Genomic DNA, 24,746 nt, shown 5'->3' on the forward strand with positions numbered 1-24,746 from the left:
CTGTTATAGATCTGACTCGCAGGACATCAGTGTATTTTGTACTGACCAACTGTTATAGATCTGGCTCGCAGGACATCAGTGTATTTTGTACTGACCAACTGTTATAGATCTGGCTCGCAGGACACCAGTGTATTTTGTACTGAATAACTGTTATAGATCTGGCTCGCAGGACACCGGTGTATTTTGTACCGACCAACTGTTATAGATCTGGCTCACAGGACATCAGTGTATTTTGTACCGACCAACTGTTATAGATCTGGCTTGCAGGACACCAGTGTATTTTGTACTGACCAACTGTTATAGATCTGGCTCGCAGGACACCGGTGTATTTTGTACCGACCAACTGTTATAGATCTGGCTCGCAGGACATCAGTGTATTTTGTACTGAATAACTGTCATAGATCTGGTTTGCTGGACACCAGTGTATTTGGTACTGACCAACTGTTATAGATCTGGCTCACAGGACATCAGTGTATTTTGTTCCATACAGTTGATATAGATCAGGGCATCTCTTATTACAGTTCACCTGTATTACTTCATGGGTCAGTACAGCACTAATTTACTACATGTTAATACAGTACTTTATAACTCCAAGAATGCTACAGATGGTCACATTACTCACGGTCTGGGGGCTGCTGGTGGTGGAGGTGCTGGACGCCCCTGCAGTGGAGGGTGGGGCCAGGTTAAATGCCCTCTGGGCCTGTGGAGGGACATGTGCAGCAATAGTGTCACAGCCAACAAACAGTAACATAGCAGAATCTAAAAGCATGTCCTACTGCACTTAGACTGTTGCTACTACAAATATAGATTTAGAATAATCAGCAACATTTAGTCATTGTACACCACAATCGATGATATATCAGTTCTGTGATATGATCAATCACCTTGGAATACATGAAATGCACCATTCTTGGCATACTTGCATAATATCAGCCATTATGGAATACAATTTCACCCAACATAAAATACAACAGATCATTTCACCCTTCATGAAATACAACAGATCTTGATATCATTTGAGCTTGTAAGACACTCTGGTGAGATTTTACTTATCATTCACTGGCTGAAGGATTAATGATGTCATTTGATTATGACGTCATGGTAATCAATGATGTCACAATGGTCTGTAAAGTATTGTGATGCAATTTCATTCTTGATATCACCAAATGATGTAGAAACCAGATTTTGATGACAATTAATATCACACCTCATGGAATACAACATACCTATATTACAACACACCATGTTGTAACACATCATGGATAGACCATGTTACCCACCATGTAATTCAACACACTGTATGAAACATCCCTGAATGCAAGAGGATACTTCATGTGAGACATGAAACCCAGTGTAAACTATCCCCCACATCCCCCCTACCTGGATGGCTTCCTCCTTCTCGGACCATTCTGTCGTCTGTTTGGCAGGAGGTGAGCCTTTCTTGTTACCATCTTCCTTGGCGCCTGTACTGCTGGCGCTAGTGGGGGGCTTGGATGGCTCAGCTTTGTCCTGTTCCTGACTGGCTGCGAGGGTCTGCATGCAGCTGGGCATGTGTTCCGGCCAGTGGGACTGTTGACATTCGTATGTGCAGTAGCTGGTGTTCCAGCAGCAGTAGTAGATCGCCTCCTTGCCACACTGGGCACACTAGGGAGGAGAACACAACAGCATAAGTAACATTGTCTAGGCTTAGGTCTGCTTGCCACACTAGGGAGGAGAACACAACAGCGTTAGAAACATTGTCTAGGCTCAGGCCTGCTTGCCACACTAGGGAAGAGAACACAACAGCATAAGTAACATTGTCTAGGCTCAGGACTGCTTGCCACACTAGGGAAGAGAACACAACAGCATAAGTAACATTGTCTAGGCTCGGGTCTGCTTGCTACACTAGGGAGGAGAACACAACAGCATAAGTAACATTGTCTAGGCTCGGGTCTGCTTGCTACACTAGGGAAGAGAACACAACAGCATAAGTAACATTGTCTAGGCTCGGGTCTGCTTGCTACACTAGGGAGGAGAACACAACAGCATAAGTAACATTGTCTAGGCTCAGGACTGCTTGCTACACTAGGGAAGAGAACACAACAGCATTAGTAACATTGTCTAGGCTCAGGACTGCTTGCTACACTAGGGAAGAGAACACAACAGCATAAGTAACATTGTCTAGGCTCAGGACTGCTTGCTACACTAGGGAGGAGAACACAACAGCATTAGTAACACTGTCTTGGCTCGGGTCTGCTTTCCATACTAGGGAGGAGAACACAACAGCATTAGTAACATTGTCTAGGCTCGGGTCTGCTTGCCACACTGGCCACACAAGGGAGGAGAACACAACAGCATCAAGAACATCTTCAACTTCTAAAGTCACCCTCTAGATGGAATTCTAACTGTAACTTTTTTTTTTAGAACAGACATCCTTTCCATGATATTAATGAATGACATTTTCCGGTACTATTTAGTAACATTCACTAATGTTTTACACCGAGTTGACAGATGGTGTTGGTACACAGACAGTCAAACATGCAGCTAAGACCCAGCAAACTTTCATCAATTTCGAGGCATCAAATACCAACGGTTTCATGAATAGTACTAATGATGGGATTTGAACTGGATCTTTGGCATGGATAGCAAATGCTGTAACTACTAGGCTACCCAGCCCCACATAACGTAGTGTCGGCTGTAAAAACACAACATACAAAACAGAGCAAGTTTCTCGCTGCTGCTGACTGACCCACTGCTTCTTCTTGATCTCGGCAATGGCCTTGTTTTTCTCCTTCTCGCACAGCTTGCTGATGTCCTTGAACAGGCGTTGCTTTTCTGCATCCCAGCATGCCCGCATCTCCATCACCGTCAGCTCTGCAACACACAGAGTCTATCAGTCAATGTCTCCCACCTACATCCCAGTTTCATGTGTCAAGTAGTTCAGAATACAAGCAATCCACGCATTCAGTCTGGCCATAACCAACCAGAACCTTATACCGTATATCCTCAACTATAATACAACGTCGCTTATAAGGCAACTACCCTACAGAAGTCTTCAAAATCAGTGCTAACTGACACTCAGTCTATACTATACCATGACCCGGAGTGAAGAACAACAGAGTTAAAAACATTTCAATAAACAATATGTTTCTATTTCTTATTTAAAATTGATGATTATACACCAAAAATGTTCCAGTAATACTGTAAACAGGGAATTTTTTGCGACCATTTTATTATTGCGAGTTTTGCGAACGAGACTCAATCGCAAAAATTAAAAACGCAAAAATAAGTATAAATAATACATACATACTTTATTCATTGCAACACGTCATCAAATGTTGAAGTCATCAACCAGAACCACAAGTAACTCAATAAGTTAAAAACACAAATGAATGCAGAATGGCCACACAATGCATCACAAATGACAGTGTAAACAGACCAATTAGTGTCACTGTTACCTCACAGTAATCCTGCCTTCTCCTAACCTCACTTGATTGCGTCAGTGTCCTTTGCAATTTTGTCCACACAGGAAACAAGCCATCTTGCGTGTACCGTTACGTATCTCCACATTGTCACAATTTGTGAGTGACAAACTTTCATTAAAATCCTTCTTATATTCATTCAGACTCAGGCATGACACTGAGTTGAGTCAATTATCGTATTTGATAATATCAACACGGCAACTCGCAAAAATATCTCGTCACAGTATTGTCTTTGGTGTGGTATTCGCAATATTTTAACGATGCAGAAATAAAGCTGTTTACAGTAGTTATTTCGAAATAAAAGTGAAATTTTACTGTCAAACGTAAGAGCTGGGTTTGCTTTTGTCAGTGGAAACTAAAAGTGGTAGAAAAAATGGTAAGATCTTCTACCCCATGCTTAGAGCAACCCCCTTTTATAACCCTCTCAGGGAAATAACTCTCACTATAAAGGCGACATAAGGTAATTTTCACCTACAATAAGCATATGACACTTGGGATCTATTTGGGTCTCTGCCACTAAAACTGACGTTGACAGGAAGGAGGTTACACAGCTCAGATAACAGATGAGCATCAATGGACGAGGAAGAATGTTTATGGGCGTGCTGGTTGGCACTTCGCTTTACACTTTACACAGCTGAGTTTTTGAAGAGGTCACTCACTGAAGTTGTGTTTGAGCTCAGCCACCTCCTGCAGGTGGATCCAGCGTAGCTTCTCCAGTTCCTGCTGGTAGTGCTTGTTGCTGGTGCTGCTCTCCTGGAGAACACATAGAGTGAGTGAGTGAGTGAGTGATAGTGCTTGTTGCTGGTGCTGCACTCCTGGAGAACACAGAGTGTGAGTGAGTGATAGTGCTTGTTGCTGGTGCTGCTCTCCTGGAGAACACATAGAGTGAGTGAGTGAGTGATAGTGCTTATTGCTGGTGCTGCTCTCCTGGAGAACACAGAGTGTGAGTGAGTGATAGTGCTTGTTGCTGGTGCTGCTCTCCTGGAGAACACATAGAGTGAGTGAGTGAGTGATAGTGCTTGTTGCTGGTGCTGCTCTCCTGGAGAACACATAGAGTGAGTGAGTGAGTGATAGTGCTTGTTGCTGGTGCTGCTCTCCTGGAGAACACATAGAGTGAGTGAGTGAGTGAGTGATAGTGCTTGTTGCTGGTGCTGCTCTCCTGGAGAACACATAGAGTGAGTGAGTGATAGTGCTTGTTGCTGGTGCTGCTCTCCTGGAGAACACATAGAGTGAGTGAGTGAGTGAGTGATAGTGCTTGTTGCTGGTGCTGCACTCCTGGAGAACACATAGAGTAAGTGAGTGAGTGAGTGAGTGATAGTGCTTGTTGTTGCTCTCCTGGAGAACACAGAGTGAGTGAGTGATAGTGCTTGTTGTTGGTGCTGCTATCCTGGAGAACACATAGAGTGAGTGAGTGAGTGAGTGATAGTGCTTGTTGCTGGTGCTGCACTCCTGGAGAACACATAGAGTAAGTGAGTGAGTGAGTGATAGTGCTTGTTGTTGCTCTCCTGGAGAACACAGAGTGAGTGAGTGGTAGTGCTTGTTGCTGTTCTCCTGGAGAACACAGAGTGAGTGAGTGATAGTGCTTGTTGTTGGTGCTGCTATCCTGGAGAACACATAGAGTGAGTGAGTGAGTGATAGTGCTTGTTGTTGCTCTCCTGGAGAACACAGAGTGAGTGAGTGATAGTGCTTGTTGTTGCTCTCCTGGAGAACACAGAGTGAGTGAGTGATAGTGCTTGTTGTTGGTGCTGCTATCCTGGAGAACACATAGAGTGAGTGAGTGAGTGATAGTGCTTGTTGTTGGTGCTGCTCTCCTGGAGAACACATAGAGTGAGTGAGTGAGTGAGTGATAGTGCTTGTTGTTGGTGCTGCTCTCCTGGAGAACACATAGAGTGAGTGAGTGAGTGAGTGATAGTGCTTGTTGCTGGTGCTGTACTCCTGGAGAACACATAGAGTAAGTGAGTGAGTGAGTGATAGTGCTTGTTGTTGCTCTCCTGGAGAACACAGAGTGAGTGAGTGGTAGTGCTTGTTGCTGGTGCTGCTCTCCTGGAGAACACAGAGTGAGTGAGTGGTAGTGCTTGTTGCTGGTGCTGCTCTCCTGGAGAACACATAGAGTGAGTGAGTGAGTGAGTGAGTGAGTGAGTGAGTGAGTGAGCATGTGGCTGCTGGTGTGGGTGTGCCCTGTTGGTGTGGGCTGGTCTGGAAAAGGGAGGAGACGGGATTGTGAGTGGGGGATGTATTCAGGTTTAGGTATAAAAGCTGAGGTTTCGGTGAAGTAGCAGTGCTGAGGTGTGTGTGGGTACAATAAAGATTGCACATGTATTGTTACATGGAACTTTATACTTATTGATGACCACTACTCAGGTTGACCTTTTTTTCGAGGGAGGTGTGTGTAATGTTGCTGTGACCGGTGGTGGTGAGGTGAGGTGAAATTGGGTTTAACGTCGCGTCCAAGATTATTGCACTTATGTAGTGACGTGCATGTGTGTGTGTGGCTACTTGTACTAGTCCTGACTGATGCCGATTTATAGTGCTAGCACACTGAGATACCAGGCCGCAGATTAACGTGGATACCCACTCAGACACAGTATACTGACTCCGAGCCGACCAGTCCTTGTTTTAGCCCCTTAATGCCGAGCACCAGACAGGGTAACAACAAGTACCATCTTTTAACGTCTTTTGGTATGACGCGGACGGGGATCAAACCCCAGACCTTCCACTCTCTGGGCAGACGCTCTACCACTAGACCACGGAGGCGGTCTGACTGGTGTTGGAAGATGTACTGAGGTTGGCAGCTCAGCTCCTGGGCTGGGCAGTGCAGCAGTACTTACTGGGATGGCGTTCTTCACAATGTCGGTGCACATGTCATCCAACGAGCTCTTGATGGCATTCAGCAACTGTCAAAACAAGATGGAAGTGTCTGTACTTCAAAAACATGACATGCTTTTTTCTATTCTCACATGAACCCCAAAACTCTTCATTGTCAACAATATTATGACTCACAGAAGGTATTGCTAATGTGATGTTTTGCGCCCCATTACAAGATGAGGCTTGTGAATGAGTGATGAGCCAATTTTAACGCTTCTTTGAACAGTATTCCAGCTATATTACGGCACATTGGCTTAATGTGAGAGGAAAGACCAAAGTGAAGCACATCTCAGACATTTGAAACCCATGAGCACGGGTCTGATGCTGACAAACCTAGAAACACAGTCCTATGTCTTTGGCGTGCCCAAGGGACGCAACTCTGCACTTAAGACATGTATTGTGAGCTCACGCAATCACGCAAAGCAACAGCTGTGGACAAAGAGACAATGAATGCATGTTACTTGATAAACAAATGATTTGGAAAACACAGATGTTATGTGCAGGAGTTGTCAGGAAGTTATCAGTTGATACCAGTGTATGTCATCAGTGGAGTTGCTAGTCCTTCCCATTGATGATGGATAAGTATGTGACAAGTTTATCATTTTGTGTATTTCACCATGTTAGTACAGGACATAGGCTGTACTTCAATACAGTGAACCCCTACACTGGCATCAACACCTACCTTGTCCTTGTACTTCTTCACAAGTTCCTGAGTTTGATGTTTGGAGTTGGGAGATTCCTCGTCACTGACAAATAAGATGAAATCTAATTATTGAGATGTTCTTTTGGGCGGATACATAACTTATTACTAGTAAGTAAATATGGTTTTCAGGCACTGGTCAAATGTCATATGTCATATTGCTTGATAAACATATGTGTCTTTGCTCATATATGAACCAAAATGCATCATACTTTTAAATTTAAAAGCCTAATTCAACAACACAAGTGTTATCTCCCTTGCACTTAAGGGAAAACATGCTAAGGCAAATCGTTTAAAGTTTAGGGTGCACAAGTTAGTGCGCCAACTCCCATTCTCAAAGCCTCTGTCATACCACTAAATTTGTATTGACATCCAGCATGCTGCATTGTAGGACCTGTGAAGATCCGGGTTAGAACAGGTCTTCAGCAACCCATACTTACGGTAAAAGGAGACTATGCTTGTCGTAAGAGGCGACGAGAGAGATCGGGTGGTCAGGCTCGCTGACTTGGTTGATGCATGTCATTGTATCCCAATATCAATCACTGTATTGTCTGGTCCAGACTCAATTATTAACAGACCGCCGTCATATAGCTGGAATACTGCTGAGTACGGCGTTAAACAACAAACCAACAACAAGAAGCAGAATACCACTGAAGGAGCTGAAAAGGAGCTTGGCACCCTCACAAGTTTGCTCATCCTCGACTTTCTAGAGTGAGTGAGTTGGAATTTACGCCGCTTTTAGCAATATTCCAGCAATATCAAGGTGGGGGACACCAGAAATGGGCTTCACACATTGTACCCATGTGGGGAATCGAACCTGGCCTTGGCATGAGGAGCAAACGCTTGAACCACTAGACTACACCACTGCCCCACGATTTACTAGAATATCATATCTCTATTCCATTATGACCATAAACTGGACCTATCAACTACTATCATCTTTCTGAAGCAAGGGAGTTAACTGACTATAGAAGTCCAGGCTGGAATAAACAACATGGATTTCAATGTGCAGATTTCCATTGACTGACGGATTTGCAATGCAATACCGTCAACTGGGCGTCAGCAGATATTTTCCAAACCTTTTCATGTTTCTTATCAAGGGGCTCAAGTGACTTGCACTTCAAGAGGTAAGACCCATTTTATAACAATACAGATCTTGACTATCAATCAGAACGTCTTGACTGGGCATTTTGTTTGAAGCAAATGCAAGTGATATGAGAGATGGAATATGATTGGTCAGTAGAAGGGAGGTAGAAGGGACATAAATCATTATAGCCACTGGTGACGCTATGATCGAGCCACAAAACTCAAACCTAGTTAGGCAAGGGTGGAAACTGGACTTTTATTGTCAGCTAAATGCCCTTGCCACGGGAAGATGACTACCATAGATTCATTTGGGAAGTAATGTCATTGTCTCCATCCCTTCAACCAGTAACCAGTCTCCTGCCCATGAGTGTAAATTAATTGGATGGCTATGTTCATGATGTTCAGCATCAAATCAGTCAAATTGGATTCAAAATACAGCTGTGGTAGGAAAAGTGACATGTAATGCAAGTCTGCCACAATGTGAATGTAGACATCATCTGCTGCATCATCAAGAATGCAAACTAAAATGTCTCCTAACTAAAATCTTATGATGTATACCACTCAACTTTTGACAGGGATGATCAGATATGTGATTCAATTTAAATATACACTTGACATACAATGAGAATCAGTTGTAAAGGTATCCCTATCAAAGGTAGAGTAGTATATAAATCAAGCAGTTTAACGTCATCCCTAGTTAATTTCTTTCATATTGTTCCACTTACTCTTGGATTTCTTCACCATCTGGAATGTTTTTCTCTGAATTTTCCTCTGATCTTTTCTTCTTCCCCCCTGAGAACAGGGCCACCTTCATAGAGTCCCCTGTCACCGGTGAACTTCCCGGTCCGCCGTTGGGGGAAGCATCACCAGTCTTAGCTGGCTCTGGTTTCTTGGCTGATGGTTTTGCACTAATTGTCAGGGAATTGTCCTTGATCAAAGCCTGAGCTGGAATGAGCAAAGGTGAGGAAAGAGGCGAAGGCTTTGGGGCAATGTGCTTCAGGAAGCTCTGCACCACTACGGGCCCAGGTGCTTTGTCAGCACTGACTTTACCGGGAAAAGAAACCGTAGTTGACTGCACGTTAGCTTTGGGAGAAACTGAGGTAGGTTTTGGCGATGAACTTTTTGTACACACAATGGTTTTAGGTGCAGATTCACTCTCTGAGTCATTAAAGTCTATCACATTGTCTTCATCCTCCGAGTCGACCTCCATTACTAGAGAAGGTTGGAACTCATCATCTGGGATTGGCTCTCTTTCTGGAGCCTCTTTATTGCTGTCATCTTTAAAAGAAACATTTTCTGAACACTTTTCTTGAGCACTTGTTTTTGATTTGTCCTTTTCTTTTGACACATCGATCTTAGTCTTGGAATCACTACCTCTCACACACTCACTGACTTTACCGTCTTTGGCTGTATACACAACATCCTCATCGGCCGAATCGGTTGGCGTCTGCCTCCCATCAGAAGAGACATGCCCACTTTTACTATTGGAGTCAACTAACGCTGCTCTTAATTTTGAAAATTGCTCAGCATTGTTTAATGTCTGTTCACATCCTTCATCTGTTTGTACGGGTTCTTTCTCAGTCTCACTTGGATCATTCAGAGTCTCTTTTGGATCTTCCTCAGTCTCCATCTTTTCTACCAGCTTTTGTTTCACCTCAGTTGATGACTGTTGTCCTTGAGTTGTCTCCTCTATAGGATCAACCTTTCTATGCAACCCGGCCAACTCTTCACCATGTTCATCTGCCTCATCCTCACTGGGTTTAGCTTCAGGTTTATCAACACTATCCTCCACACTGACCTCTTTCACTGGGGACGTTGACTCACTTTCGGAGCTATCAAGTACTTTGTCCTCCACGACATTGTCACCTTCACTCTCGGAACTCCCACCTCCTAATATGGAATCGTCATTACTTCCTTCAACCTGGGCCCTGTCCTGGTCAATACTTGTATCAATACTTGATTTATCATAACTTCCTTCAGCTCCCTTAGAATCCTCCTCTAGTCTGTCCTTCCTTCCAACGTCCTCTGCAGTCTTGTACACATTTTGATACGTCTTTCTTATTACAACAGGATCTACAAAGGGAGGTAAATCTGGACTCTTTGCACTATTGTCTGTTGTTTGTGACAAACTTTTACCCTTGGTTGTTACAGTGAGAGAAGCAGCCTTCCTGGTCATGATAATACTATTGTATTTGAGTCGGACTGCAGAGGCAGTCTTTGTTACTGATGACTTGGGATCAATTTTCTTTCGTTTCATGACATTGAAAGAATGAGATGTTTTGGGGAACTTTGCTGTGTGAGTTATTGCAGGATATTTAATCACTTTCTTAGGAAACGTCACTTTAGCCTCCCTTTTCCGTAAAGGTGAGTACGTTCTTGTCTTGTCATAGGGGGTGCGGAATGGTGCGTACTCATAGTTCCCAAATCTTTCTCTGAAAAAATGCAACATTACAAAATGATGAAAACTGTAACATTACAAAATGATGAAAACTGTAACATTACAAAATGATGAAAACCGTAACATTACAAAATGATGAAAACCGTAACATTACAAAATGATGAAAACTGTAACATTACAAAATGATGAAAACTGTAACATTACAAAATGATGAAAACCGTAACATTACAAAATTCAACAGTGAGTGAGTGAGTGAGTTGGGATTAACATCACTTAGTACAGTATTCCAGTTATATGATGGCACGTCAGCTCAACTGATGCAGGTCTCGTTTACCACTGTGGAGAAAACCAGGAGCAGGCGTATGACGCTGACAAATCTAGAAACCTAATTGGTGTTCAGTTTCAGAATTCAAGTGTGCTCTGCAAGGGCACAAAAGGAACGAAACCACTAAACAGTACAACACAATAATTTTACAAAAATCAATCACTTATGCCCAAGATTGCAAGATTACATGAAAAGTGTGAACGTTTTTAGGCTCTGCTTTAAACAGTCTTTCAAGTATATCAAGACGTGTCAGCTGGATGAAAAGAAATGCCTGAAGTGGTGCATGTCTTGGACAATTGCATCTTTGTTTAACATTGTCAATTTTCTGTCCTATATGACTGGACCACCTCTGTAGTCTAGAAGATAGAGCATCTGCCCCGAGAGCCAAAGGTCGGGGGTTTGTTCCCAACCGCATCATACCGAAAGATGATAAAGATGGTACTTGTTGTTTCCCTGTCTGGCGCTCAGCATTAAGGGGATAAAACAAGGATTGGTCGGCTCGGAGTCTGTATACTGTGTCTCAGTGGGGTATTCATGTTAGCCCACTGAGAATCCATGCTTCAGTTTATCATTAAAATCGGCATTAGTCCAGACTAGTACAAGTGCAATAATCTTGAACACAATGTTAAACCCCATTTCACCTCCGATATGACTCCTACCTGAGTTTCTCAATGTGTGTGTTTGTTTCCTCCATGGCGTTATCGAAGCCTGCTTGCCGTTTGTTCCTCATTGGTGTCGGGATGTCCTCCGACAACATAAAGACCTGAGACGGAGGCACCCATGACCGATCATGAGCCCCGAAGAATCTGACGTCCACCAGTCCATCCTGTTCACGCAGGGCCTGGGGACAAGGGATGGCCATAGTTTATCACCTACACAGGTAATTCTTATAAACAGAGACTGATATGGAAACAGTATGGTGATGCTGGAGATTAGTTGAGACTGGAAAACTCAAGGATCTCTTACCTTGGCAGGCCAGAAGGGGTATCCCTTGAGTTTGGCCCACACCAGTGGATGGGGTTCCCTCTGAAATAATAACATGAAGTGTGTGAGTTTGTTGGTTGTCTGTAAATTATCAAGTCTGGTTCAGATAATCCAGAGATCAATAGTGCATGCAATGAAAAACGCAATCAAAGTAGTCTCTGAGCCTGACCACCCGATCTGTCAAGTCATGTCTTGATGGGGATCAATTTGGGCTTAAATTGAAGTAGTGAGGTCTCATAGTTCATGTATATTTAAAGACCTTACATTATATGAACTCTATACAATATGAATCCAATACACAGGCTTTGAAACACATTTCCCAGAGGTTCATATTTCATATAAAAGTTTCTGTTTCACCATAAGGCCACACTTTTTTAACTTTATGTTTCACAAATGGATTCCAGCTTTTCCACACAAGGATGGTTCCAAGAATAATAAAAATGAGTGGGAGTTATTTATTTTTTTACACTTAATTTCGTTAATCCGACACAATCATGTGCAACCAACGATGTCGGATTAACGAGACTTGACTGTATATGAAAGTCATTCTGCCCTGGAGTTGAAACAGCAGGTGGCACCTTGAATCACTGATAGTAGACATTGAATTTACTGGTACCGGTATAAAGAGGTTGTCACGCGAGTGTGTTTGGGGGATGGTAAATATCCTGCATTAGGAATAAACATTGTATTTAGCGAGCCTTGGCGAGCTAAATTCATAGTGTTTATTCCTAATACAGGATATTTACCATCCCCAAACACACAAGCATGATAACCTCTTTATCGTATTATGTCATTCTTTAATTCTGTGCTTGAAAATAGCTTTCCCTCTCTCACAAACATTACCGAAACATTGCGAGTTTTCCTAGAATTCACGCATTAATATTTATTACACCACAGGGTAAGTAATGTGTCAGTCAGACAGTGACAGTAGCCAATATAGTTCCAACTGAAATCTGTTTCTTATACAGTGGCGAAGCAACATATACGCAAAACAACAGTTGTTTTTATTTGCCTTTCGCGGCAATCCATCTGTCTGTCTGCTAGAGTAACTGCCCTTTGTCAAAGGGAAGCTACTCTAACCCTAGACTATGAGACGTCAGGGCCACGGTCAGACGTTGTTGACAGTCGGTCTGTCCTGTTATAACGTTAAGAAGTGTAGTCAGATGTACACACAGCGACAGAACGAAACAAGGTAACAATTCTAACATATTTCGGCAAAATCCAACTATTTTAATTTGTAGAGAAGGTTTCAAGCCACAGAGGTCTACAAGCACAGATATGGCTACTGATCCTGCTTGACTAGGCCTCGTGCCCTCGCAAAATTGTTTCGAAATTTATATCTACAAAGTTGCCAAAACTTATAAAATGCCTTAGCTACGTCACAGTTAGACACTGATTTTCACTATATTAGACTGTTCTTTTGATAATGATAGCACTTATCCCAGTAGATTATCCAGATTCCCGATGGTTAATTCTGACTCGATCGCCGAATGACGAGGGCAACGCCATGTTTGTTTATAAACAGTGAAAGTAGTCCTACTTGACCTTTGATATTTGCATCTCTATCCGCATATGACCCCAACAGATATCATTTTTATCCGTTGGCTTTATCCTGCCGAGAAACCTACCCTTTATATGATAAATCTAACTATAACATTTCCCATTGTATAAGAGGAGGGTCTATATTACGAGACATAATAAACATAAATATTTTTATGTTTAATTGATTTCTAAGAAGGCTGCTTTTCAGTAGGTGTGGCGGGCCAGTTAAACGAAAAATAAAAAATGTGTCAACATATCACACTTCTTCTTCTTCTTCCTCCCAGGGAGAAATACTCACACACGGTTCACAGAACCACTCATCATTCCTCTTGACACAGGAGTTGAGGTAGCAGTCAGGGCACACTTCAATCTCACTCATCTGAAGAAACAAACACATTGTCATTATTCCTGAGAGCTTGTACGAGTAAACTACAGCAACAAAACTTACTTGCACATTAAAAAATTACTCTAGGGAGCAACACTGTAGCATACATATATTCATCTCAAATCTACAGGTGTAACAATATGTTGGGGTCGTGATACGATATGTATCTCGATGAGATGGGTGTGATATGATTCGTATCCCGATACAGCATTAACCAAGTTGTCATTTGTTATTAAATTTCAGAGATCAAAGATGGGATATTGTAGGCCAGAAACATATTGGTAGCTGACACTGTGAATGTTATGCTTTTCGTGTCCAACCATGAAATACTAGAGAATCCGCCTAGGCTGGTTGTTGAACAGTTTCTGTTATTATTTTACAAATTACATGTGTTAAGACTAATATAACTTGTAATGAAATGTATCTATGTTTCGTGATACAATACTGTATTGCCATATCATTACCACTACTCATATCATAATAGATTTATTGAATAAATGCCTAATTTCTCTCAGTTTGTTCCATTTGATTTTACTTGCAATGACTTTTCCACTTTGACATAGACTACCTCAGAGATAAACACACTCAATGTAGACCTAGTGACATGTGCTAATTTGAATTTTGAACCAAATGCAAAGCTTGCAGTTCAAAAGCTAAACATATTTCCATCAAATGTAAATATAAACTAGTCTTGCAATGGTTAGTTTTAAACTGCACACCATGATATAAGGCAGAAAAGCAAAAGCAGCAAATTCAAACTCTTTTCCCCTAAAACTTGAAATGCAACTCCTACTTGTTGGACAGATAACAAAGAAGCATTCATCAAATCAGCTGTTTCAATTAGGCGTTGTAACAGTGATTTGACACCTCGGATTACCAGTCGCAATTTCCTACTTTCCAAGTCATGGGAACAGGTTGTATCTTGTGAGTGATCGACAATCACATGATGTGGGGGAGACTAAGAGTGTAAGGACAGTGTCTGGCAGTGGGGAACAGACAACAGTGGGGAACAGACAACAGTTGGAGACAGTCACCTCGTGCCTGCAGATCTTGATAATAGTCTTGGCAGCAGCTGTCAGCTTGTTGTGTACTGTAACAAGTGAAAGAAATAAATACTTATCCAATACAGTCAATAAAATAGCTTATCTCTATTCAGGGATCGATTTCGCTATATCCAAGCTGCACCAGTGCAGGTAATACTTTGCTAGTGCAAGTAACATTTCCCACCACAAGTGCAAAGCAGCAGTTATGTTTGATAAAAGTGGAAAACTGAATTCTTTTGGAACTGGCTGCAATATAAAACCTGCAAATCAAGGTTGTTTTCTCATTGAATATATTTCAAATTCAAAATATCTGAAAATAGAGTGTTTCAATTTATGATTAACTGGTTCAGTCAATATTTTGGTTGTGCAACCTGATTAATTTACTTGGTTGCAGCTGGTGCAGGGTAAAATAGAATGAAATCGTACCCTGCTATTGAATCAAAACAAATTGAAAGGGTAGTCGTCTCACTGTCACACAATTCGAATATAAACCTACCCTTTTTGCAAAAATTGATGTTTCAAATGTAGGTTTGATACCTGTTACTTTCATTTGAAACCCTACAAAGTGTGGACACTATTTAAAGGGGTGGTCAGGCTGGGGTAACTCACATCCATTGAAGATGATACAGTTATGTAGAATCCACTTGGCATCTGCCATGAAGGCCTCGGTGCACCCATACATCTTCTTCTTGATGCTCTGAAAGAGATCATCCATCCCTACTTTAGTGACAACACTCATCCCATACAGGCACAAACTCAGCCCCAGTGCAATCAAGTGGAATATCTACCCGTAAGTTGAAATCGTAAATCAGTTCAATATGATCATCTTAATGTCGCTTACAATGGGGATGTAGATTCTTAGATCTTGTGAGCGATTGAATGTACTTCATGCCTGAGTCAGCAATATTCCACAATACCGAGGCATCCCCACCAGGACTCTTCACAGCACAGACAGCTGTGGCACGACACTGACCATACATACTACCTTGGATCCCCACAGCACAGACAAATGTGCACAGCACAGGCACCTTTGGATCTCCACGGGGAACACTCAACAGCACAGAGACAGCTGTGGCACAACACTGACCACAAAACACACTTGGATCCCTACAGCACAGAGACAGCTGTGACATGACACTGACCACACACAACACACTTGGATCCCTACAGCACAGACAGCTGTGGCACAACACTGACCTCACATACTACACTTGGATCCCCACAGCACAGAGACAGCTGTGGCACGACACTGACCACACACAACACACTTGGATCCCCACAGCACAGAGACAGCTGTGACATGACACTGACCACACACAACACACTTGGATCCCTACAGCACAGACAGCTGTGGCACAACACTGACCATACATAACACACTTAGATCCCCACAGCACAGAGACAGCTGTGGTACGACACTGACCACACAACACACTTGGATCCCCACAGCACAGACAGCTGTGACACAACACTGACCACACACAACACACTTGGATCCCCACAGCACAGAGACAACAACACTGACCTTTTCCAGGACACCAAGGTCCATAGGATGGAAGACATAGTCACTGTAGTGAGGAACAGAGGCAGGGTCCACGGCCTTCATGAACGGGTCAGACTGTAACAGAGCAACCGTTAGATGACAATTCCAGAGGTAACATGGTCAATGGTGACAAAGCATATTTATACAGAACAAGATTACAAACATGAACACATGTATGAGCAGTACAAAACTATTTCTTGCACAACTGTTTCCGAAAAGTTGACAGTGAAGTGTACTTCTGTTGAAAATCTGAAGATTATATATTGTGATGACAGCCAAGTGAGTGAGTGAGTGAGTGAGTGAGTGAGTGAGTGAGTGAGTGAGTGAGTGAGTGAGTGAGTGAGTGAGTGAGTGAGTGAGTGAGTGAGTGAGCGAGCATGCTGCTTTTAGCAAAATTCCAATATTAAACAATATTACGGCGGGGGATAACAGAAATGGGCTTCTCACATTGTACCCATGTTGGGAATCGATCCCGGGTCTTCTGCATGACGAGCGAAAGCTTTAACTACAAGGCTACCTGATGACAGCCAAAATACAGGATCTATGTTAGTGATGTGATAATGGTAGGATGTTCGAGTTATGAGCATATGTATGGGAAACTTTATGAAAACGTCCAAAACAACCATCAGTTCAAACTCACAGTGTCCCATGCCGCAATAAAGTATTTCATAAACTGGGCAAAAATGAACACTGCTATTCTGAGCTGGGTCCCCATGGATGTTAAATCTTGAAAACTAAATAAAAATTGTAATCCTTGAAACTGTTTGACTATTCTGTTAGATTGTCTAAGATTTTTCTTGACACGTTACCCCGCCATGTTTCATCCTCTCCAGAGCGAACTTGAGCAGGAAGCACAGGGTTTCCACGGTGATCATGGCCATGGCGTGAGACCGGGAGTCTGTACACTCGGCTCGCAAGATTTTCTGTAATGATGAAAATATGCACATGAACTACAGTGATGGTGACTGATGTCAGTTTGTAGACCTACCACTGCAAAACAACTTTAAAAAGTAAGATAATGCTTTCCTAACACACACTTGAGACACACACAGAAGCCTCTACACATCCTCACCAGCAGGACCTGACAGGCAGCAGGACACACCCACAGCATCAGCACCTCACACTTAGAACACATCAATACCTTATAGATCACAGTCAGGATAGGCTCAAGGAAATACAATGATGACAAACTCCATCACAATATACCTCACAATTAGGTCAGGTGAGATCAATGAGGTTTAACGTTGTGTTCAAAATTATTACACTTATTTAGCGAAGAGCACACCTCACAGTGCTACACACCTCACTCTTAGGAAATACAGTGCTATACACCTCAAACTTAGGAAATACAGTGCTATACACCTCAAACTTAGGAAACACAGTGCTATACACCTCAAACTTAGGAAATACAGTGCTATACACCTCAAACTTAGGAAATACAGTGCTATACACCTCAAACTTAGGAAACACTCACAGTGCTACGTATACACACCCATAGTGCCCCACGCGTAGGAAACACTGCTACATACCTCACACTTAGGAAACACTCACAGTGCTAAACACCCCACACGTAGGAAACACAGTGCTACATACCTCAAACTTAGGAAACACACACAGTGCTACACACCCATAGTGATAAACACCCCACGCGTAGGAAACACAGTGCTACATACCTCACACTTAGGAAACACTCACAGTGCTACACACCCTAGTGCTAAACACCCATGGTGCTAAACACCCCACACGTAGGAAACACAGTGCTACATACCTCAAACTTAGGAAACACTCACAGTGCTACGTATACACACCCATAGTGCTAAACACCCCACGCGTAGGAAACACTGCTACATACCTCACACTTAGGAAACACTCACAGTGCTAAACACCCCACACGTAGGAAACACAGTGCTACATACCTCACACTTAGGAAACACCCATAGTGCTAAACACCCATAGTGCTAAACACCCCACACGGAGGAAACACAGTGCTACATACCTCAAACTTAGGAAACACTCACAGTGCTACACACCCTAGTGCTAAACACCCATGGTGCTAAACACCCCACACGTAGGAAACACAGTGCTACATACCTCACACTTAGGAAACACTCACAGTGTTATACACCCCTCATTTAGGAAACACTCACAGTGTTAAATACACCCCACATTTAGGAAACACTCACAGTGTTAAATACACCCCACATTAAGGAAACACTCACAGTGTTATACACCCCACATTTAGGAAACACTCACAGTGTTATACACCCCACATTTAGGAAACACTCACAGTGTTATACACCCCACATTTAGGAAACACTCACAGTGTTAAATACACCCCACATTTAGGAAACACTCACAGTGTTATACACCCCACATTTAGGAAACACTCACAGTGTTATACACCCCACACGTAGGAAACACAGTGCTACATACCTCACATTCAGGACACACCCAGTCCCTGGGGACATCGCTGACCATGTCCAGACACTTCTTGTGAAAGACTCGAGGACACAGCTCACAGCAGATGAAGCTCCCTTCCTTGTGGCACACCCAGCAGAAGTAGTCGTTCCTGTTACCCTGGATACAGACAGTTGTTCAGACTAAGTATGAGTTACATTCCTGATATATACCTAGACCATCTGGACCTAATCCTCCGACAGTGTGTGAAGACAAATCAGGTGGGAGGTTAAAGGGCAAGGAAAGTCAACATAGCAACTTTGCAGATTTTAATACTTTGGGGCATACTAAATCACAAATGCATGTCAAAAATAATATTTGAAAAACAGAAATAGCGTAACACAGACGATATAAAATGACACACGAAATCGTTCGCCAAATGAAAGAAATTCCTCCAGTAAGGGGAATCCCCTTACTGGAGATTAAAACTGGTTCCCAGTGTTTAACACGCTGCACAATTTCAGCAATCAACAATCGGGCCGATGCCCAGTCTGCCCATTTCTGGCCTGAATTTTGTAATACATTATGCTGCTCAACCATTTGCTTACTGTGTCCACAACTTATGTCATCAACAACCCTGACGATGCCTTGAATTGTTTACTCAGGGGATTAATCCCTGACAGGCATTTATTGTTTGGAATAGGGCCAAGGGCAGCTGGTGTTTATTACCCAAACAGGATGTTAGTAATAATATGCTAGTTACCGATTATTTATATTTTATGTTATTTTAATTAAGCACAATGTCAAGGTTAATTCCCACATTCAACATAGTATGCAATAAAGGATACAATTATTTTTTAAGGATCACCAGAAATAGCAGAAACAGTATACGCATAATAGCTATAAGAATCACAACATAGGTAAATGCTGCAAACATATCAGCTAATGGAAACAGTTGTCTAAGCTACACCGGTAGCTTTAGGTGAGGGGAGATAAAATTGGGTTAAAGATTATTGCACTTATATAGCCATGTGCATGCTAGCCCATGCTGAGACACCATGCTGCAGTTTAACATGAATACACAGGTACGCTGACTCAGAGCCGACCAGTTCTTGTTTTAGCCCCATAATGGTTGGTTGGTTCGGTGTTTAACGCTGCACTCAGCAATATTCCAGCTATATGACTGCCGTCTGTAAATAATCGAATCTGGAGCAGACAATACAGTGACTGATATCATGAGCATCGATCCACACAATTGGGATCAATGACATGCATCAACCAAGTCAGCGAGCCTGACCACCCGATCCCGTTAGTCGCCTTTTACAACAAGCATGGGTTACTGAAGACCTATTCTACCCCGGAATCTTCATGGGGCAGCCCCTTAATGCTGAGCGCCAGACAAGGTAACAACAAATACCATCTTTTGGTATGACGTGGCCGGGGATCAAACCCCGGAAGCTCTACCACTAGACTACGGAGGTGGTGGGTAGCTTTAAGCCACATCTCCAACTGTTTTGGAAGGCACTTATGGAGCATGATATTTTAGCTCCCTTCCTCTCCCTCTCTGAAATTGCTTCATGGATCACTATCAATTTTTTTTCACTTTACTAGCCCTTTAAGAACGGAGTATTGTAGACATTACCTCTCCAGTTCCATCATTATTGCCGATCTTCCTTTTCTTCGGTGGCAACTGTGAAATATCACTTCCTGTTGACACACGCTTCCGGCCATGTGACACAGATGAGTCGGTAGTCAAGACACCAGCTGATGAGGGAAAGTGGAAATTAGTGAGGTAAGGTGGTGAAATGGGGTTTAACGCCACATTCATGATTATTGCCCTTATATAGCAATATGTTTGAGTATGTGTGTGTGTTATATGTGTGTATGGGGGTGGCTGTGTGTGTGTGTTATATGTGTGTATGGGGGTGGCTGTATGTGTGTCTGTGTGTTGTATGTGTGTATACGCCTCCGATGAGCGTGTAATTACAGCCGCTCTGCGCTTGGGAGGCATGGTTGTCGTGCTCGGGAAAAGCGAGAGTTTAAGAAAGTTGAGGAAAGAATTTGAAAGGGCAGGCCGAACAGTTACAGATTAGAAGTTAAACAAATTAGTAAACAAAGCCGCGAGCGATAGAATTTCAGCAATAAAAACTAGAAATTTGAGCGATACAAACAAGAATGCCAAAAGTGATAGTAAGCACGGCCCGACGCTTTAGTGAAAGGAAGTGACGTAGGGCAGAGAACGCAACGCAGGGCACGTTAATGTAGCGGAAGTGACGTAGTTGCCATTGCTGATAAACACGGAAGTAAATGGCGGATTACATGTGCGAGGTGAATTTTGACTGTTACGAGTAGGATTACTTATAGGAGGAATAAGTGGTGGAATGTAAGATAAATGCTGCCTATAAATCCATCTGGCGATTTAATGCTAAATGTTTGTATGGGGTTGGCTGTATGTGTGGCTGTGTGTTGTATATGTGTATGGGGTTGGCTCTGTGTGTGTGGTGTGTTGGGTGTGGTGTGTGTGCTTGTACTAGTCCAGGCTTTTATAGTGCTAGCACACTGACCACAGGACCAATAAAGAGGAAAAGGTTTTAATACTTAATCTTATATTACTGTATTGAAAGCAATCTCAAAACACAATGTTAAAATACCTCTCAATTAAAAATGTTAAAAAAAATTCACTATTTTGAAGTAAGAAACGATTCCCACCCCCAACCCCAAATTGCCTGCCAGGAGCATGTCAATGCCTAATCACATACTGTTGGGCACCATTCTGCTCACTTTGTTTTTCTCAGCACAAAATTCATTTAGAAAATTAATTGTATGACAAAAGCCTGAGAGCGCCCTTCTTCGTTCTTAGATTTACCTCTAGTAGACGTCATTTTTTGGCTGTCATTTGAGTCATCAGAGCCCTGGACCATCTTGATGTCCTTGAATGTTTGAGTGCCGTTCATGTGGAGCGTCCCGGTGGAGAGACGGGTCCGGATATTGCTCTGTCCACTACCACTGGTGCTTGGAGACTCAGTTTCTGCTGTACAAGATTACAATATAATCATTCATTTCACCAGCTTTCATTACTGAGTATACAACAGTCTTTTGTTCTGCATATTGTTCTGGTATACTACTAACATCGAAAAACACGTTCACTCTTCCGATGTCTTGACAAAGCTGAACACATGCCGTGCTACATTCATCATCTCCAATAGCCATTGTGGTCAGATCACATGATATCGGGAATGGTCAATGTTTCCCTAACTGCAAGAAATATGAGTTGGCTATTCATCTTCTTATATTCAAAACATTACTTTTGAATAATATTTTTAGAGGAATATGTCATGAGTCTTTAGTTTTCTATAATAATAAATCTTAAACCACAAAGACAGTATCTGAATCTTTTACACAAAAAAAAATGAAATTCTGTGATTTGACAATTCAAATGAACGTCTGCCTTGGTGAAACTATTTCCTGTACCAACCTTTTTCCTTCTCCATCCTTTCTGTCGGGACAGACCTTCGCCGCTGGGATGATTCATCTGCACACAAGATGTTTTCCATGAATTATTCCTTCCTAAAATCTCCTAATCAAGTACAAGCTATCAACAATTACGACATACATCTGTGCAAAAGTCCAGCTTTTTCACACTGTTATTTACTCATGTCAGATTTTTAGATTACAGTTTTTATTTTCATCACCTTCACAAACAGAGGACTGTGTAATGGGCTCCAGACCTCTCCCCTGCTTGTGGTAGAGCCAAGGGAGACAACTGGTGTTGTGTTGGAGAGATATATTGATTACTTTCCCCTGGACTCAAACGTGACAAGCTCAAGTTGTTCCGACACTGAAGGCAATCAGTTTCTTACAAAATATGTAATATAGTCCAAGTTAAAATCAATGTTTCTAACACGTATAGCACAGTATAACAAAGTGGACTGGTTACAACATCAACATCAAACAGCAATGAATACAAAATATATTACACAATACAACAATACGACATACAACACATTGGTGCATCATCCTTCCTCTGACTATGATAGATCAGAATTACCCACAGCATGAAGAGTAGGTTGTTTACCTGGAACATTCAGTGGCAACAGACCCAGCCGAGTCATGAATTGTGTTTGCCGGAGGTTCAAGGTCATAAGCTGCTCCTGCCTGCCTCTGTTGTTCTATCACTGAGTCATGAATGTCGCCGTGACGGGATTCACCACAGATTCTGACCACAGGTTCTTGTTCAGGCAGCTGGCACTGTTACAATGTTGCTAGGAGTTCATTATGCTGGCCATACCATAATTACAGGACCTGCTCATTCCGTCAGTGGAGCAAAGACTACCACAAACTTGGCACAGCTTCGTTCAATTTACTAGGCCTGCATGTCTAGGGATAGCCAAGAAATCTCACTTGCATATGATTTCATTTTGCGAGTTGAACCATTTTTTCAACTTGAACATGACTTTTGACTGTCAGTGTTTGAGTAAGATATGTTATTACGTTAGGACGACAAGGTGGAACTATATGTGGAAAACCTTTGTTTGGTTTGTTTGGCATGATTTCATTGTCTCTGCAATATTTTTGTCTAGTATGGTGTGAGCGAAGTTGATGAGTATAATGATGCTAACAGTTGACATGATATATATGGAAAAATATATGGAAAAATTTTCACTTCATTTAAGTGTTGAGATTCCTTGCTTAAATACAGACTGACATTGATTTCACTTGGTTGTATTGAGATGGCTTTGCTTGTATGTACTGAGATGGTTACAGTTGGATGTAATGTGATGGTTTCAGTTGGTTGAACTGAGATGGTTTCAGTTGGTTGTACTGTGATGGTTTCAGTTGGTTGTGCTGTGATGGTTTCAGTTGGTTAAACTGAGATTGTTTCAGTTGGCTGTACTGTGATGGTTTCAGTTGGTTGTACTGAGGTGATTTCAGTTGGTTGAACTGAGATCGTTTCAGTTGGTTGTACTGTGATGGTTTCAGTTGGTTGTACTGTGATTGTTTCAGTTGGTTGTATTGAGATTGTTTCAGTTGGTTGTACTGAGATGGTTTTAGTTGGTTGTACTGAGATGGTTTTAGTTGGTTGTACTGAGATGGTTTCAGTTGGTTGTACTGTGATGTTTTCACTTGACTGTTCAGAGATGATTTCTGTGTGTTGTATTGAGATGGTTGCTTGTCAAAATGTTAAGCACTCTTCAGCCATTTCGAAAAGTGAAATAATAAAATATATGACCCATCAAAAGAAAAGGGACCTTATGGTGCTTGGATATAATTGTGCTTTGACATCATAAAGACGTTTAATGTCAACTTACTTCAGTGAAGATCGCCATGTGTGTGGACTTACCAAAATATCTATTTTTTCTCTCCATAGTTGATAATGTAACAAAAAAATTATTTCAAAACATTTCAGCATACATGTCTACTTTAAATTCATCAGACATTATATCTAAAAAACTGCAATTATTACTTAAACAGTTTGAAGTCAGAAAATGAATCCAAGTGTTTGATGTCATGTATCGCTGCAAAAAATATGGAGCTCGTGAATTGTATTTGTGTGTTTCAAAGATACTGTAGTTTTAATTATAATGAAAAGTCAAAATGTGATATTTCACCCATAAGTTCCCTTATCTCATGGTTGGTCACATATTTCATCTTTACTATCATTTCATTTAAATGAGGCCGATTGCCTTTGCAAGTAGTCCATTCTTTTCCTGTTAACACAATAAATATTTTTTATGCCATTTACCTTCTCAGCCAAATATGAATTAGCCTGAGTTTTAAGAAAATATTTACTTTCTGCTGCTGAGGCTTTGTTCTGTCGTTCTAAGTGAAACTGATGTTCTACATTGTGTTAATGTTTATACAGCCTTCAAAAGTCATGCTTGTCGACTAGCCCAAAACTACTAACTTTTGCTGAAGACAGGGAAAAACATCCAATGACAGTAGTCCTCATCGACTTGCAGCATTTGAGCGTTTTAATTATGAACCAGTTCTTAAAGTTCTAAATATTGTTACTAAAT

At 41.9% G+C, this 24,746-nt stretch overlaps 1 protein-coding gene across 4 annotated transcripts in view; it reads right to left on the bottom strand.

Moving 5' to 3' along the window:
* The window catches only part of LOC139474712 (MYND-type zinc finger-containing chromatin reader ZMYND8-like), a 68,824-nt gene that overhangs the window by 8,344 nt on the left and 35,734 nt on the right, over positions 1–24,746 (bottom strand). For 3 of the 4 annotated variants that reach the window (XM_071257816.1, XM_071257835.1, XM_071257825.1), the window contains 18 exons: positions 22,205–22,261; positions 21,596–21,760; positions 20,372–20,493; positions 18,766–18,909; positions 17,142–17,255; positions 16,315–16,407; positions 15,399–15,486; positions 14,781–14,836; positions 13,660–13,740; positions 11,802–11,861; positions 11,495–11,676; positions 8,838–10,544; positions 7,009–7,072; positions 6,290–6,355; positions 4,121–4,214; positions 2,729–2,853; positions 1,381–1,644; positions 623–700 (listed from right to left, as the gene is read on the bottom strand). In XM_071257816.1, the coding sequence (XP_071113917.1) occupies positions 623–700; positions 1,381–1,644; positions 2,729–2,853; positions 4,121–4,214; positions 6,290–6,355; positions 7,009–7,072; positions 8,838–10,544; positions 11,495–11,676; positions 11,802–11,861; positions 13,660–13,740; positions 14,781–14,836; positions 15,399–15,486; positions 16,315–16,407; positions 17,142–17,255; positions 18,766–18,909; positions 20,372–20,493; positions 21,596–21,760; positions 22,205–22,261 (3,560 nt within the window). The remainder of the gene's footprint in view (positions 1–622; positions 701–1,380; positions 1,645–2,728; positions 2,854–4,120; positions 4,215–6,289; positions 6,356–7,008; positions 7,073–8,837; positions 10,545–11,494; positions 11,677–11,801; positions 11,862–13,659; positions 13,741–14,780; positions 14,837–15,398; positions 15,487–16,314; positions 16,408–17,141; positions 17,256–18,765; positions 18,910–20,371; positions 20,494–21,595; positions 21,761–22,204; positions 22,262–24,746) is intronic. The other variant, XM_071257843.1, reaches the window with a different exon arrangement.

Source organism: Haliotis cracherodii, unplaced genomic scaffold (assembly GCF_022045235.1).
Source record: "Haliotis cracherodii isolate W230 unplaced genomic scaffold, xgHalCrac1.p SCAF_1, whole genome shotgun sequence".
In the NCBI taxonomy this organism is placed as follows: Eukaryota; Metazoa; Mollusca; class Gastropoda; order Lepetellida; family Haliotidae; genus Haliotis; species Haliotis cracherodii.